This window comes from Eurytemora carolleeae, unplaced genomic scaffold (genome assembly GCF_000591075.1).
Source record: "Eurytemora carolleeae unplaced genomic scaffold, Eaff_2.0 scaffold313, whole genome shotgun sequence".
Classification (NCBI taxonomy): domain Eukaryota; kingdom Metazoa; phylum Arthropoda; class Copepoda; order Calanoida; family Temoridae; genus Eurytemora; species Eurytemora carolleeae.
In genome coordinates, this window is record NW_019396416.1 from 144,532 (window position 1) to 157,372 (window position 12,841).

The 12,841-nt window shown below is 30.6% G+C and overlaps 2 protein-coding genes across 7 annotated transcripts in view; one reads left to right on the forward strand and one right to left on the reverse strand.

Annotated features, from left to right (window-relative positions):
• LOC111702895 (ero1-like protein) overlaps nucleotides 1-12,841 on the reverse strand; it is a 41,879-nt gene that overhangs the window by 15,817 nt on the left and 13,221 nt on the right. The window contains exons 3-4 of one of the 4 annotated variants that reach the window (XM_023474698.1): nucleotides 3,499-3,534; nucleotides 1,876-1,925 (exon numbers count right to left, since the gene is read on the reverse strand). In XM_023474698.1, the coding sequence (XP_023330466.1) occupies nucleotides 1,876-1,906 (31 nt within the window). In that variant the 5' untranslated portion in view covers nucleotides 1,907-1,925; nucleotides 3,499-3,534. Of the gene's footprint in view, nucleotides 1-379; nucleotides 714-1,875; nucleotides 1,926-3,498; nucleotides 3,535-12,841 lie in introns of those variants that run through there. The other 3 variants (XM_023474695.1, XM_023474694.1, XM_023474696.1) reach the window with 3 other exon arrangements.
• On the forward strand, nucleotides 4,251-11,420 carry LOC111702899 (uncharacterized). Of its 3 annotated transcripts, XM_023474704.1 has the most exons (9): nucleotides 4,251-4,336; nucleotides 4,597-4,637; nucleotides 6,799-6,882; nucleotides 7,018-7,057; nucleotides 7,321-7,424; nucleotides 8,147-8,198; nucleotides 8,520-8,643; nucleotides 10,608-10,663; nucleotides 11,196-11,420. In XM_023474704.1, the coding sequence occupies exons 3-9, from the start codon at nucleotides 6,817-6,819 to the stop codon at nucleotides 11,249-11,251; spliced, it is 498 nt and encodes a 165-aa protein (XP_023330472.1). In that variant the 5' UTR covers nucleotides 4,251-4,336; nucleotides 4,597-4,637; nucleotides 6,799-6,816; the 3' UTR covers nucleotides 11,252-11,420. The 3 variants fall into 3 exon arrangements, with proteins under 3 accessions (XP_023330472.1, XP_023330471.1, XP_023330473.1); XM_023474703.1 differs by lacking the exon at nucleotides 4,597-4,637; XM_023474705.1 differs by lacking the exon at nucleotides 4,597-4,637 and having other exon boundaries at nucleotides 8,526-8,643.

The window sequence follows — 12,841 nt, forward strand, 5'->3', positions numbered from 1 at the left end:
GGTTAGGTTAAGTTTAGAAAATTTATGGGCCGAGCGGTGTGGCTAGGACAGGCTAGGAGTGAGGGAGAGGGTCCAAAAATCGTTCTCTAGGAAATTACCACAATTGGGCCCGACCAGTTCAGCCGTTTGGACATTTATTAGTTACAAATTAACAGCCAAACAAAGATTATTAATAGATTATTTCTTCATCCCAAATTTTTTTTCAACCTAAGAAATGTGGTAGTTAGTAAAATGATTTTCTAAAAAGTTTCTAAAATAGAGGGAACATTTTTTTAAGAGTGCAGGGCAGCTAAAGGGGGGGCTAGTTTCATTAAAATAAAACCATTACACATTTTACAGAAAATATGTTATAATCTTTATTGAATATAATAAACCATTCCTTGTGAGTTCTCATTGTCGTTGATTACCATTCAGTCCAGAACTGATTTAAATATGTTCAAATACTTCACTGTTCACTATTCAAAGTTCAAATGAATTGTAGAAACTGTTCGTCCATGAACAAGGTTAGAAAATCCACCAAAGTCACTTCAATTCAAATCGAGATTTTTCGGAATTCTTCACTTTTTCCGTAGAAATTATGTTCTAATCTTCAATTTTATAGGAAAAATAGAATTTGTACGCCTTTTCTGATATCTCTGACGCAGAAACAGACGGAAGTGTGAATTATCTGTTGTCTGCCTGAATGTTGGAAGTAGGAGTGTACGCAATATATCCTATAAACTCGAAATGTACTGTCACGGCAGGCAGAGAGGGGTGGTGACAGTAATTTGTAGATTCAGATTTAAAATTAAGGAACTAATAGACAATTTTATACATACAAATTAAAAATATTAAAAAATTAATAAAACAAATAAATTTTTTAAATAAAATTATTTCAAGGACAAATTTGGGGAATATTAATGTCCCTATTCTAATTAAATTTCTACTTTTCATCATCTTTTTATCAAAAAAATATTTAGATGAAAATGTTAGATCTAGTACTAAAATATTTATTTCTAGAAAAGTCCCACGAATAATAAAGTTGACTAAATCCAGTTCAATTGTATTTACTTGTGAAAGCTGTATTATAACGTTGCAGTGCAGCATGTATATACGTGTAACAATATCGTTGGGCGTAACTATGGTGAGGAAGGGGGGTAATTCCTTTATTATGGGAACCTCAGGTAATGGGCCGTATCAGGGCGTATGCAGCATTTTATCCAGGGGGAGGGGCTCAGTCCCTATTGCCCCCCCCCCACCCATTTAAAAGTTAAGATGAAGCCCGAAGAACAAATTAAAAATTTAGTTTGACAGAATTAAGGATTATTAGGTCGTCTTTATCGTCGTATCCTTTGTGGGTAACCCAGTATGAATAAATGTCGCTAAATTTTAGAGTTTGTTACATTCCAACCAAACTATATCTTAACGAATCTGATGTAACTATTTATAAATGTAATTAATTTAATTGTAATATTAGATATTCTAGAACATTGCTATATTTTTCATACTAATTTTCAAGCACAAAAACAGACAAGAAATTTCAATATCTAGCTAAATAATGATCAAAAATCACATATTATTTTAACATTATTCTTTTAAGAATCAGATTATGTTTACAAAAAAACTTAAAATTTTACAATAAAAAACTATTTTTAAGTTACAAAAAAGAATGATTTGAGTAAGTATCATGTTTTTTTGTGTGTGGTGTGCGAATGTATGTGTGAGTGTAAAGATGACTTTAGACAACAGACATAATTGACAGATTCTGTTTGTGTCCATGTTTATGTGTATCCATTCTGATTGGAAGCTTGGTAAAATAAAAAATTAAAATCGAAAGTCGTCTTCATTGTATAGATATAAACGACGACGACTGTATTTAAGCTGAAAGAATCCTACCTGGTGATTTTGTATTGTATTTTCCTTCCATCTTCTTATAATCTTCTCACCTAAATATTAAAAACGTGATTTTTATTAATCTTCGATTCTTTTATCTTTTTATTTAAAATCAACATTTCTATACTTCTATACAAATGTTAGTTTTTCATAAAAATGTCAGGTTAAAGTCAAAGTTTCTATGAGAGGTGGCGTAGCATTGACAGTATTGAAGAGGGGGTGGCGGGGATTTAGTTCTTAGTCGGTTCTGGTCCGGTTCTAGTAATAATCTTATTTCTTTCTTTGCCACCATCTAATTGTATTTTGTGTAATAAATATGCGTGTAGGTTTTTCATTGTGTTTTAAAGAGCACAATTTTACCATATATAGTTTCCCCCCTCGGGCCATGTCTGTGCCCACACAAATTGTTTAGAACATTGTGAAGTTTGCATTCATTGTTATCCTTTTGTGCATTTTTATTCAAACAAGTCTAAATTTTCTTTTTATCTAAAAGCAAACAATAAGAATTTTAAATTGACCCAAATATTGCAAATCAAGTTGTAAAACAAGAGTAGACAAGATTGAGAACCCTGCTTTAATAAATTTAAGCCGCGTCTCAAATCCGCCAAAAACCGGTTTCAATTGAGCGCCTGCTTTAATCATGAAACATTGAATACAATTTTAGGTGGAACCTAACATATTTGAGCCACGTCTCAAATTTAAGCCGCGGCTTAAATTCTTTAAATTCAGCCTCTGAAAATATTTATATGGTTCTATACGAGTCCAACAATCAAAATTTGATGCACCTTGACCAAGAGTTATGGAAAAAACAAACAAAGTACAAAGAAACCGACTTTAAATATGATTAATACACATTCCAGAAATATATGGGCTAAAACATTCATGAACAACATTAGAGTTAAGAAAAATGAAAAGGTAAATAGCTCAACAAAAAATCTTTCTTCTTACAATTTAATTCTATTATGCGTGGCAAAAATTGATAAATAAACTAAGGTTTTGCATTTTATTTAAAATCAGCGCGACAACCTATGTTAAAAATTCCAATTTTCAAAAGTTTTTTAAGGTTTAATTAGAGTATTGAATTAGAGTATACTTGAATATAACTTCTGTTGGTTATTTTTTCGCATTAATTCTCAGCAGTCTTTTTGTTGAAAAAATGCTTTTAGTTTAATTAAAATTTCGAATTCAAAGACTATTTTTCTATTTAAATTTTTTCCTATTATTATTAATGTAAAAAATATTTTTTTACATGTAAGTTTGAAGTGAGTAGAACTGGAAAGTCAGAAATACACTTTTGGTAACTATAGTCCCCGAGACTGCAGTAGATAGATAGATGGTTGGACATGGGGGGGGGGGTACATCAGTTAACATTGAACAGTTGGTAGATCATCACCATTATTTTCGAAAGGAAGTACCAGTAATTATTTATTAGATTTTGTGTGATAAAAGATCTAAGCGAAAATAAAATAAGAGCTTTATATTAAAAAAATACATTTTGGCTTGAAAATTCAGAATTCTCCAGTTCTAACGAAATACGAATTCTATCAAATTTGTTCCCCCCCCCCCCGTAAATTAAAAACGATTGGCTTCTTTGATACATTAAAGGTACACATACAGTCCAATTACCTTGCGAGTACTTCTTTATCTCTCCTTCAAACAAAACTAGCAGAAAAAAACAGCAAATTAATTCTTTATAGTTTCAGATTTAAAAAGTGTTATAGTTCTGAGTTCTAAGGGTGGGCTACGCTCCCCCTTTCAATTCAATTCAATTCAATTCAATTCAATTCAATTCAAGAAGCTAGGGAAGTCCCGTGGACTCCTCGATCTAGCTGGGGTACGCCATCACGATCCCGTCTAGATCAAGGCTTTTCAGCCTGACATAGTTTACAAGTCTAGGGGGCACTGCCCCCTTGCCCCCCCGTGTACGCCCTTGATTGCTATGAAAACACTTTTTGACGAAAATTAATATGGCCAATGAAGTTCAAGCAACAAATTTGCGAAAAAGAACGAAAAAATTGAAAAATAAAAATATTTATAATCTATTTTCTACAGGACGGATATGAATTAAAAAAAAACAAACAAATCCTAAGAACGGGTTTTTACCATATGTTTATAAAAATATGATTTATAAGATATTAAACAAAAAACTATGGTAAGAAATATGGAATTGCATATAATTTATCTTTTCAGGAATTCTGAAAACTTTTTAAATCGATAGTTTATGTATAATTTATAATATGTATGTATTTAAACGGCTAACATTCTTATTTCTTAAATTTTTTTGTTTTCTGAAGAGAATTAAAAGTTTGTAAATCTGTTTGTTCATTTTCGACAAGTATGGAGTAAAAACTATAATAAAATTTTTATTATTTCTTCAGAAGGAATGTTATGTTTGTGGTGCACCATTACAACACAGAAACCCTGATTATTCATTATATTAGAAAGATGAATGGAAAAGAAACAGGTTTTTTAATAAAAATAATCCTAAAACTTTTCACTCAAAAAAACATAAACTTTAAGTAATTTCTGATAAAATTAGAACTCATTTGAATCATCTAATGTTACATATTTTTAGGTCATTTCGAAACAAATTTAATATAAAAACAAAAAAAAATGCTTTTTTTTAATACTAATATTTTCAGTTTTTAATATATTTATAAAATAAAGCGTTTCGCTCATATATTCAAAGGCTAATTTTTTTCTTCAAAATGCTTTTTTAATTAGAAAAATAGTAATTGCACAGACAACGCAAAATCAGAGAAATGGTTTGTATAAATGTACCTTTATAATGTAAAATTTATTACATTAATTTCTTAAAAACTTCTTTAAAGCTGTTCTTAGTTTGAGTGTAGGGGTGGGGGGTGTATTGCAAATATATCCAATTGGTTTCTTAGAATAAAATTTCTACTGGTAAATATTAAATCTGAACTAATCTAAAACAACAATGTTCCTCTCGGCCATATTTTAACTTAACTTCAAACATTGTTTACTTGTTAGGGTACAGGACTACCCACAAAGGATGAGACTTCACGAGACGACTGTACGAATTTATACTGTCGGTTTCCTAATATTCAGGATTCCGGGCAACTTTTTTCTTTCTTTGACAAATCATTAAATAAGCCTTTAAAAGATACTATTAAAGGCAAAAGACTTCATTTGATTTAGGAATTGTCATATTTTCAGGTCGTCTCTCCAGTCTTATTGTTTGTGGGTAACCCAGAACCCTGTATTATAATTAAATCTAAATATAATTTTCGAAAATCCCATCAATTTGCACTCTTTCACGTGCATTTAAATTGAACCCCCCCCCCCCCCTGCCAAAAAACCCATATTATTTTACCTACTTTGACAGCAAAGGGAGAGGTTATAAACTTTGATAATATCTGTTATAATTATTACTGCAGAAAAATATATGATTTGAATTGATTTGTTTAATAATAATACAAAAATATTCGAGAAAAAATATCTTGGACTTTAATAGGACACTGTAATGAATGTGAAAACTGGCAACTTCAGAACTATTAATATTACAATGCTCCTAAGTTATATAAGTATATGTATAGCCTGGCAAATAAAGAAGAAATTCAGATTTTGTAATATTCCCACTGAAATTGGTTAATTTTAATTATATCTAATATCAGTGAATTCTTAATTGTGCGTAATCTAGAATTATGAATGATCTTAATTGATCTCTGTTGACCTTTATGTTTTATGATTATGAATGATCTTAATTGATCTCTATTGACTTTTATGTTTTATGATTATGAATGATCTTAATTGATCTTTATTGACCTTTATGTTTTACGATTATGAATGATCTTAATTGATCTCTATTGACCTTTATGTTTTATGATTATGAATGATCTTAATTGATCTCTAATGAACTTCATGTTTTATGATTATGAATAATCTTAATTGATCTCTATTGACCTTTATGTTTTATGATTATGGATGATCTTAATGGATCTCAAATGACCTCTATGTTTTATGATTATGAATGATCTTAATTGCTCTCTAATGAACTTCATGTTTTATGATTATGAATGATCTTAATTGATCTCTAATGACTTTTATGTTTTATGATTATGAATGATCTTAATTGATCTCTATTGACCATTATGTTTTATGATTATGAATGATCTTAATTGATCTCTATTGACCTTTATATTTTATGATTATGAATGATCTTAATTGATCTCTAATGACTTTTATGTTTTATGATTATGAATGATCTTAATTGATCTCTGTTGACCTTTATGTTTTATGATTGTGAATGATCTTAATTGATCTCTAATGACTTTTATGTTTTATGATTATGGATGATCTTAATTGATCTCTATTGACCTTAATGTTTTAGGATTATGAATGATCTTAATTGATCTCTATTGACCTTTATGTTTTATGATTATGAATGATCTTAATTGATCTCTATTGACCTTTATGTTTTATGATTATGAATGATCTTAATTGATCTCTGTTAACTTTTATGTTTTATGATTATGAATGATCTCTATATTGATCTCTATTAACTTTTATGTAATAGAATTGTGAATGATCTTGATTGATCTCTATTGACCTTTATGTTTCAGAATTATAAATGATATTTATTGATCTCTAATGACCGTTATAAATGATCTCTAATGGCCTTTATGCTCTAGAATCATGAATGATCATGAATGATCTTGAATGATCTTGAATGATCTTGAATGATCTTGTATGATCTTGAATAATCTTGAATAATCTTGAATAATCTTGAATGATCTTGAATGATCTTGAATGATCTCTGATAATCTCTAATATTCTCTATGTTTTAGAATCATGAATAATCTCTGATGATCTCTAATTATCTCAAATGATCTCTAATGATTTCTAATAATCTCCGATGATCTCAATGTTCTAAAATTTTGATTGATCTCTATATTCTAGAATCATGAATGATCTCTGATGATCTCTATGGGTTCTGGGTGCACAAAGCAAGATGATTCAGTAAACTTTGACGAGGAAGTTAAGGTTCTTAAAATCATAATAATTCATAACTATCTAACAATCCAAACTTTATCAACCAACATAAAAGTCTAAATTAAAACAAATATTTTAGAAACTTTTTTCATCCTTTAAAACTTGTGAAATGTACTAATTCTACAGGATGACGAGGGAAACTTGGATGAAATTGATAAAAATAATGGTAAGTTTAGAACATGAAGGGATTAATTAATATTACACAAATATTAATTGATATTACACAAATATTAATTAATAAGTAAACTCGTATCAGAACTTTTTTTCAGACATCAACCATAGTAAATCTTTCCTTAAATACGCGGTATTTATAAAACCCCAATCAATGGCCCTGAAGCTGAGCTGGGAACTTCAGAATTGGTCCATGGGCTCGAGTTATATGATCGGCCATCCAACCGAACAAACTGAGATTACTACTTTATTATGCAGGAAACATGACAGGGGAGACAGAATCTTTATCTTCCAACTGTTCCAGTAGACCTCCAACTCCCTTTAGTAGACCAGTTACAGCGGCAATAATAGCAAGGCCAAAGGTTAGAGAAGATATTAATGTAACGGTAATTTCAATTGGCCCTCCATGCAAAGATGACAATGCCCGATCTACAACTTCTAAAAAAGCTTTGTCTGATCAATTATGAAGAAGATATCAGTGTTTATTTTTTCAGTAATGGTCTCTCTGAAAAAAGTGACTCGCGCATTTCTACACGGGGAAACATACAAGAAGTATCACAATTAAACACTTTTAGAACTAGGAAAATGACCATATCTTCCACATTATTGATCAGAAGAAGGTTTCAAAGGTACTGTTGTGAATCGGGCATTGCCATTTGTAATGGAGAGTCACTTAAAATTAGACTCACAGTCCCTATGAATCCTAAAATTAGACTCACAGTCCCTATGAATCCTAAAATTAGACTCACAGTCCCTATGAATCCTAAAATATTTCCCAATAATACTGAAATCTCATTTCAACTACCATACATTGCCGGTGACTTCCTTGAAGATGACAATTATTTGAAATAACACAAAGCAAAAATGTTATGTATCAGTATAAAATATTAATTAATGGTAATCCATGAAAAAAATTAATTGTGACAGAAGAAAGAATAATTTTTCTTTGTCTTTCTTTAAGTACATACTTGGCTATACACTCCTTAAACTATTATCCATTTATAATTTAACATAATTATTTATTCTATTGTGTGCTGAGTGCAATAATCAATTTCTCAACCAATCCTCCAAATTTTACTTACAGACAACCACCATTTACGAACAAGAGGTAATGGGTGAAGAAGCTGGTGATGAAGGTAGAGATGGGCGCGTTAAGCTTTTATTCTATGTTCATTCATTGTTCCTGAACGACCAAATTCGTTTTTTTAATCGTATAACAACAAATTCATTTCGTTCGTTCTCAAAATTATCATTCATTTCCTTCTATTATTTTCTTGTTTTTTTTTTACTGAACAAAGTTGAGTACAATCGTTTGCTAAGTAAATAAAAATATCGTTTTTTTTTCTTCAAAAGTTTGTTCCAAAAAATACAATCGTTTTTTTTAAAGTTTGTTTAACAAAATCGCTAGATCAGTAAAAACAACACTAGCCATCGTTGATAAAAATGCCCATCTCTAGATGAAGGTGTGGAAGATGGTGAAGATGTTAGAGATGAAGAGGTTGAGGAGGAACCAATCAACATGATAAATATTGAGGAACAACCGATCCATCATCGAAGACATCTGCTCAGATCACAGAGCAGGTAAATAAGAGATTGCCGTAGTTGACATAATTTGGGACATTCTAGCGATTAGCTATATATATATATTAAGTAGTAATCTCTGTTTGTTTGATGTCTGATCATTACTGAAGAACCCCTTGAGCGATTTGCCTCAAATTTTGATTGGTGAACTTGGGAGAACCACGGGAGTGTTTTTAGTTTTGAAATTCTAAGTTGAGTAGGTCGACTGTTAAAGTGAAAATAGCTAAAATCGTAATCTAAGACCAAGAGCGGGTGAACGGTGGAGTAAATATGAGTAACTTGGGAAAGGCTGGGTTCTCAAGCGAATCATATACATATATAAATATATACATTTTATTGCAACTGATGATTGGGTTAGACCCATAAAACATTTTGTCTTGGAAAAAATATATATTTAAACATCTAAAATGTATATTTAAACTGAGTTGAAAATACTATATACACATATATCTATATATTTTAATGTATATTAACAATTTTAGCTGTAAATTGTTGCTCTTCAGGTTCCCATTTTTCATTGTTATATACAGAAAAAATATCTGAGTATTTTCCTGTGAAAATTGCATTTTCAAAAATGTGATTATTCTTTCAAAGGGAAAATTTTAATTTTGACAGTTCATAATCTTTCCCCTGGGTCATGTAAGCTGCCACAAAAAACATTGGGCCAGATAAATAGGCTCAGCTGTTTTGACGTTTATTGCATACAAACAAACAAACAAAAAGAAAGACAGACAGACAGGCGGGCAAAGTATAAATATAGAATTTAAATATACTAAGAGGTGCCTTCTGGCCTGAGTGGCTTATAAACAAAGCCAGTTCTTGTAATTATTACCTATGAAATAATGCAAAAACAATTATAAATAAACAACATTTTGTTAATATTATTGATTTTGTATTATTTATTGCTTTGTCATTGCAGTAAAAATATAAGTTGCAAATAACTAATACAAACAATTCCTGAAATTGTTAACACAGGCCTGACAATTTCTAGTTCAATGCAAAAATTTAAACTTTGATTTCAGATTACTAGGCTTTAAAAGCGCTTTGCCAATTTTCAGATTTTTATGGATATTTCATTACCCTAAATTTCAAAGATAATTTTTTGTTCGAATTTGTATTTGTATTTGTAATACACCCTGATTTTCAGGAATAATTCCACACCCTGTATTTCAGGGATGATTTCGCACCCTGTATTTCAGGGATGATTCCGCACCCTGTATTTGAAGGATAATCCCACACCCTCTATTTCAGGGATGATTCCGCACCCTGTATTTCAGAGATGATTCCGCACCCTGTATTTCAGGGATGATTCCGCACCCTGTATGTCAGGGATGATTCCGCACCCTGTATTTCAGGGATGATTCTGCACCCTGTATTTCAGGGATAATTCCGCACCCTGTATTTCAGGGATGATTCCGCACCCTGTATTTCAGGGATGATTCCGCACCCTGTATTTCAGGGATGATTCCGCACCCTCTATTTCAGGAATAATTCTACACCCTGTATTTCAGGGATGATTCCGCACCCTGTATTTCAGAGATGATTCCGCACCCTGTATTTCAGAGATGATTCCGCACCCTGTATTTGAAGGATAATCCCTGCACCCTGTATTTCAGGGATGATTCCGCACCCTGTATTTCAGAGATGATTCCGCACCCTGTATTTCAGGGATGATACCGCACCCTGTATTTAAAAAATAATTCTATACTCTGTAATTATTAAACATGCATAACATGATTAGTATTAGGGATAATTCTAAACCTTAATCCTATGTTTTACTTTCAGGGATGATTCTATACACTGTAATTATTAAACATGCATAACATGATTAGTATTAGGGATAATTCTAAACCCTTCAATCCAGCTAGGGATAATTTTATTACCAGTATTTCAAAGATAATTCTAAAATATGTATTGGATTCTTAATTCTAAATTCTAAATTCTGAATTCTAAATGCATTTCAGGGATAATTCTGAAATGGATCTACCACGAAGACAATCAAGGCATATGTTGGGAGCAGGTTGAAAATGACTAAATCACATTTAATCAATTAATTTTTTTTTAAACCAAGCTGAATTCTTTTAGTTTCGGAACAAACAACATAACTTAAAATGACAAAACCTTAAGTCAATTTTTTTAATGTTGATCAAAAATTAAAAATTGTTTTTTTCTTTGACACCTGTTAATGGTTTTGCTGTTGTTTTATTAGAAATGGTTTGTTTATATCCGCAGGAAAGTTTTAATAGTATTTGAGGGTACATTTATTTTACAAATACAAAAACAAGCTGTAGATAAGCTCAAAGGAAAAAATAATAAAAATAGGAATTTATTTTTCCAAATAAACAATCTCCCCCCCCCCCCCCTACATTTATGATTTAACCAATATTTTTTCATAAAATCTATTTTTTTTTCAATTTTCCTCTCTTTTCAAACATATTGAACATTTTTTTTGTCTAAAAAAACAAATTCTAAAATAAGGGAAGATTTTTGAACTGATCTTAAAATGTTTATTTATGTGCCCAAAAAAGGGAACTAATGAAATTTTTCTTCAGGTGATGATGAAGAACTCCAAAAGTTTAAAGAGTACATGTCCCAAAAAGGACTGTGAACAAAAACAGTAAATAGTGTGAAGAAAATGAAAGAACGAGAATAAAGTCAAATGGAGATTTTTTTTTCTGATCAAATTCTGAAACTTAAACATATCTTCTAACTACATGTAAATGCAATATGGTGAATTTAAATGGAAAATAAAATAAATTAAATGCTTTTATGTTAAAGGTCGCCTAAGAAATTTAGAGTTGATTGTAAAAAAAACCAAGCTTGCAGTTTGTTTGAGCTTTTGTATAGATTTCCCGAAAAGAAGTTTAGTCTTCTCAAATTTTCCCAATCCCTTTATCTTTGCAACCTACTGGTGTTAAACTTTAGATTATTTAATTCAGATTATTTAATCAAACAGAATTCGTGATTTGAAATAATGAAATAAAACTAGGAAAAAATATCTTAAATTTTGCATGATTTGATTATACCGAATATATAATTATATTTCGGCTTTTAATCATTCACTATTACTTTACCAAGTCCGATCATAACTCAGGAGCCCCTTTACCGATTTGCCTCAAATTTAGATTGAGTAACTCGGGAGAACCACGGGAAATTTCTTAGCTTGGTTTTAAGATTCTTAGTTAGGTGGACAGATAAAATCACAATTTACAAGTGCTACTTAAATATGTAAAGTAGTAAATTCTGTTTGTCAGTGTGTTTCTCTGACATGGTCGATAATAACTCATGAATCTTTTAATCAAATTGGCTCAAATATTGATTAAGGAAACGGAGTTTTTTTAAAGGTCGTATTTTAATTTTTCAAAAGTGGTTTTTACTTAGCCATCTATTTAATTAAGCTTTTCGCTCATATGTATTTATATGTCAGCTATAGCTGGCCAAACGGCTGAATCGAATAGACTGAAATTTTTTGAGGGAACCCACGAGTACCCGATAATACAAAAATTTTAAAATTGTTTTTCAAAATTTTTTTAAAAAAGATTATACGGGCAACGCCGGGCACTTCTGCTAATATTAAATAAAAACCGATTTTATTTAAAGTTATAAAAAAATATTTTTGTACTTCCAACATTTTTGCATGGCAAAAATGTGTTTGTTTGGCATTCTTCAGCCTATTTTTCTCCCTATTTAATGTATAAAATAACCTATTCTGAATCCATGTACGCGGTATTTGTACATCAGACAGCAAAAAACATATTTCTTTTTCAAATGGAGTACCGTCTGCAAAGCGTTTAATCATATGGTAGGGCGGGCCAGGTCGATTACTTCTTCCATATATTTCAGACTCATTGTGTTCTCACTATGAGATTGCAAAGATTTGGGACTAGAAAATAAGAGTTTGAGAAAAGTGATCATTTCCACTACGCTATTGATCAGATAAAGGTTTCAATGGTACCGTTGTGGATCGTGCATTGCCAACTTAAATTAAAATTACAGTCCCAATAAATGTAATTTAAGTTTAAGGATACAATATCATAATGTTAAAAATATTTTCTGTGATTTGAATTCTTCGCTAAAATTGAAAAATAACTTTTTTTACGAAATAATGTGAAAATTAATAAAATGTTTAAGTACAAATTTTCAGAAATTGGTAAATACATGACTTTTGTCATGTTTACAAGCTGAGATGAGGGGGGCC

Excerpts from the sequence above, each read along its gene's own strand:
- LOC111702899 (XM_023474704.1), top strand. The coding sequence starts at position 6,817 with ATGATCTCTATGGGTTCTGGGTGCACAAAGCAAGATGATTCAGTAAAC. Across the intron at positions 7,425-8,146 it reads CAATAATAGCAAGGCCAAAG|ACAACCACCATTTACGAACA; the intron begins GTTAGAGAAGAT and ends TTTTACTTACAG. Across the intron at positions 10,664-11,195 it reads AAGGCATATGTTGGGAGCAG|GTGATGATGAAGAACTCCAA; the intron begins GTTGAAAATGAC and ends ATTTTTCTTCAG.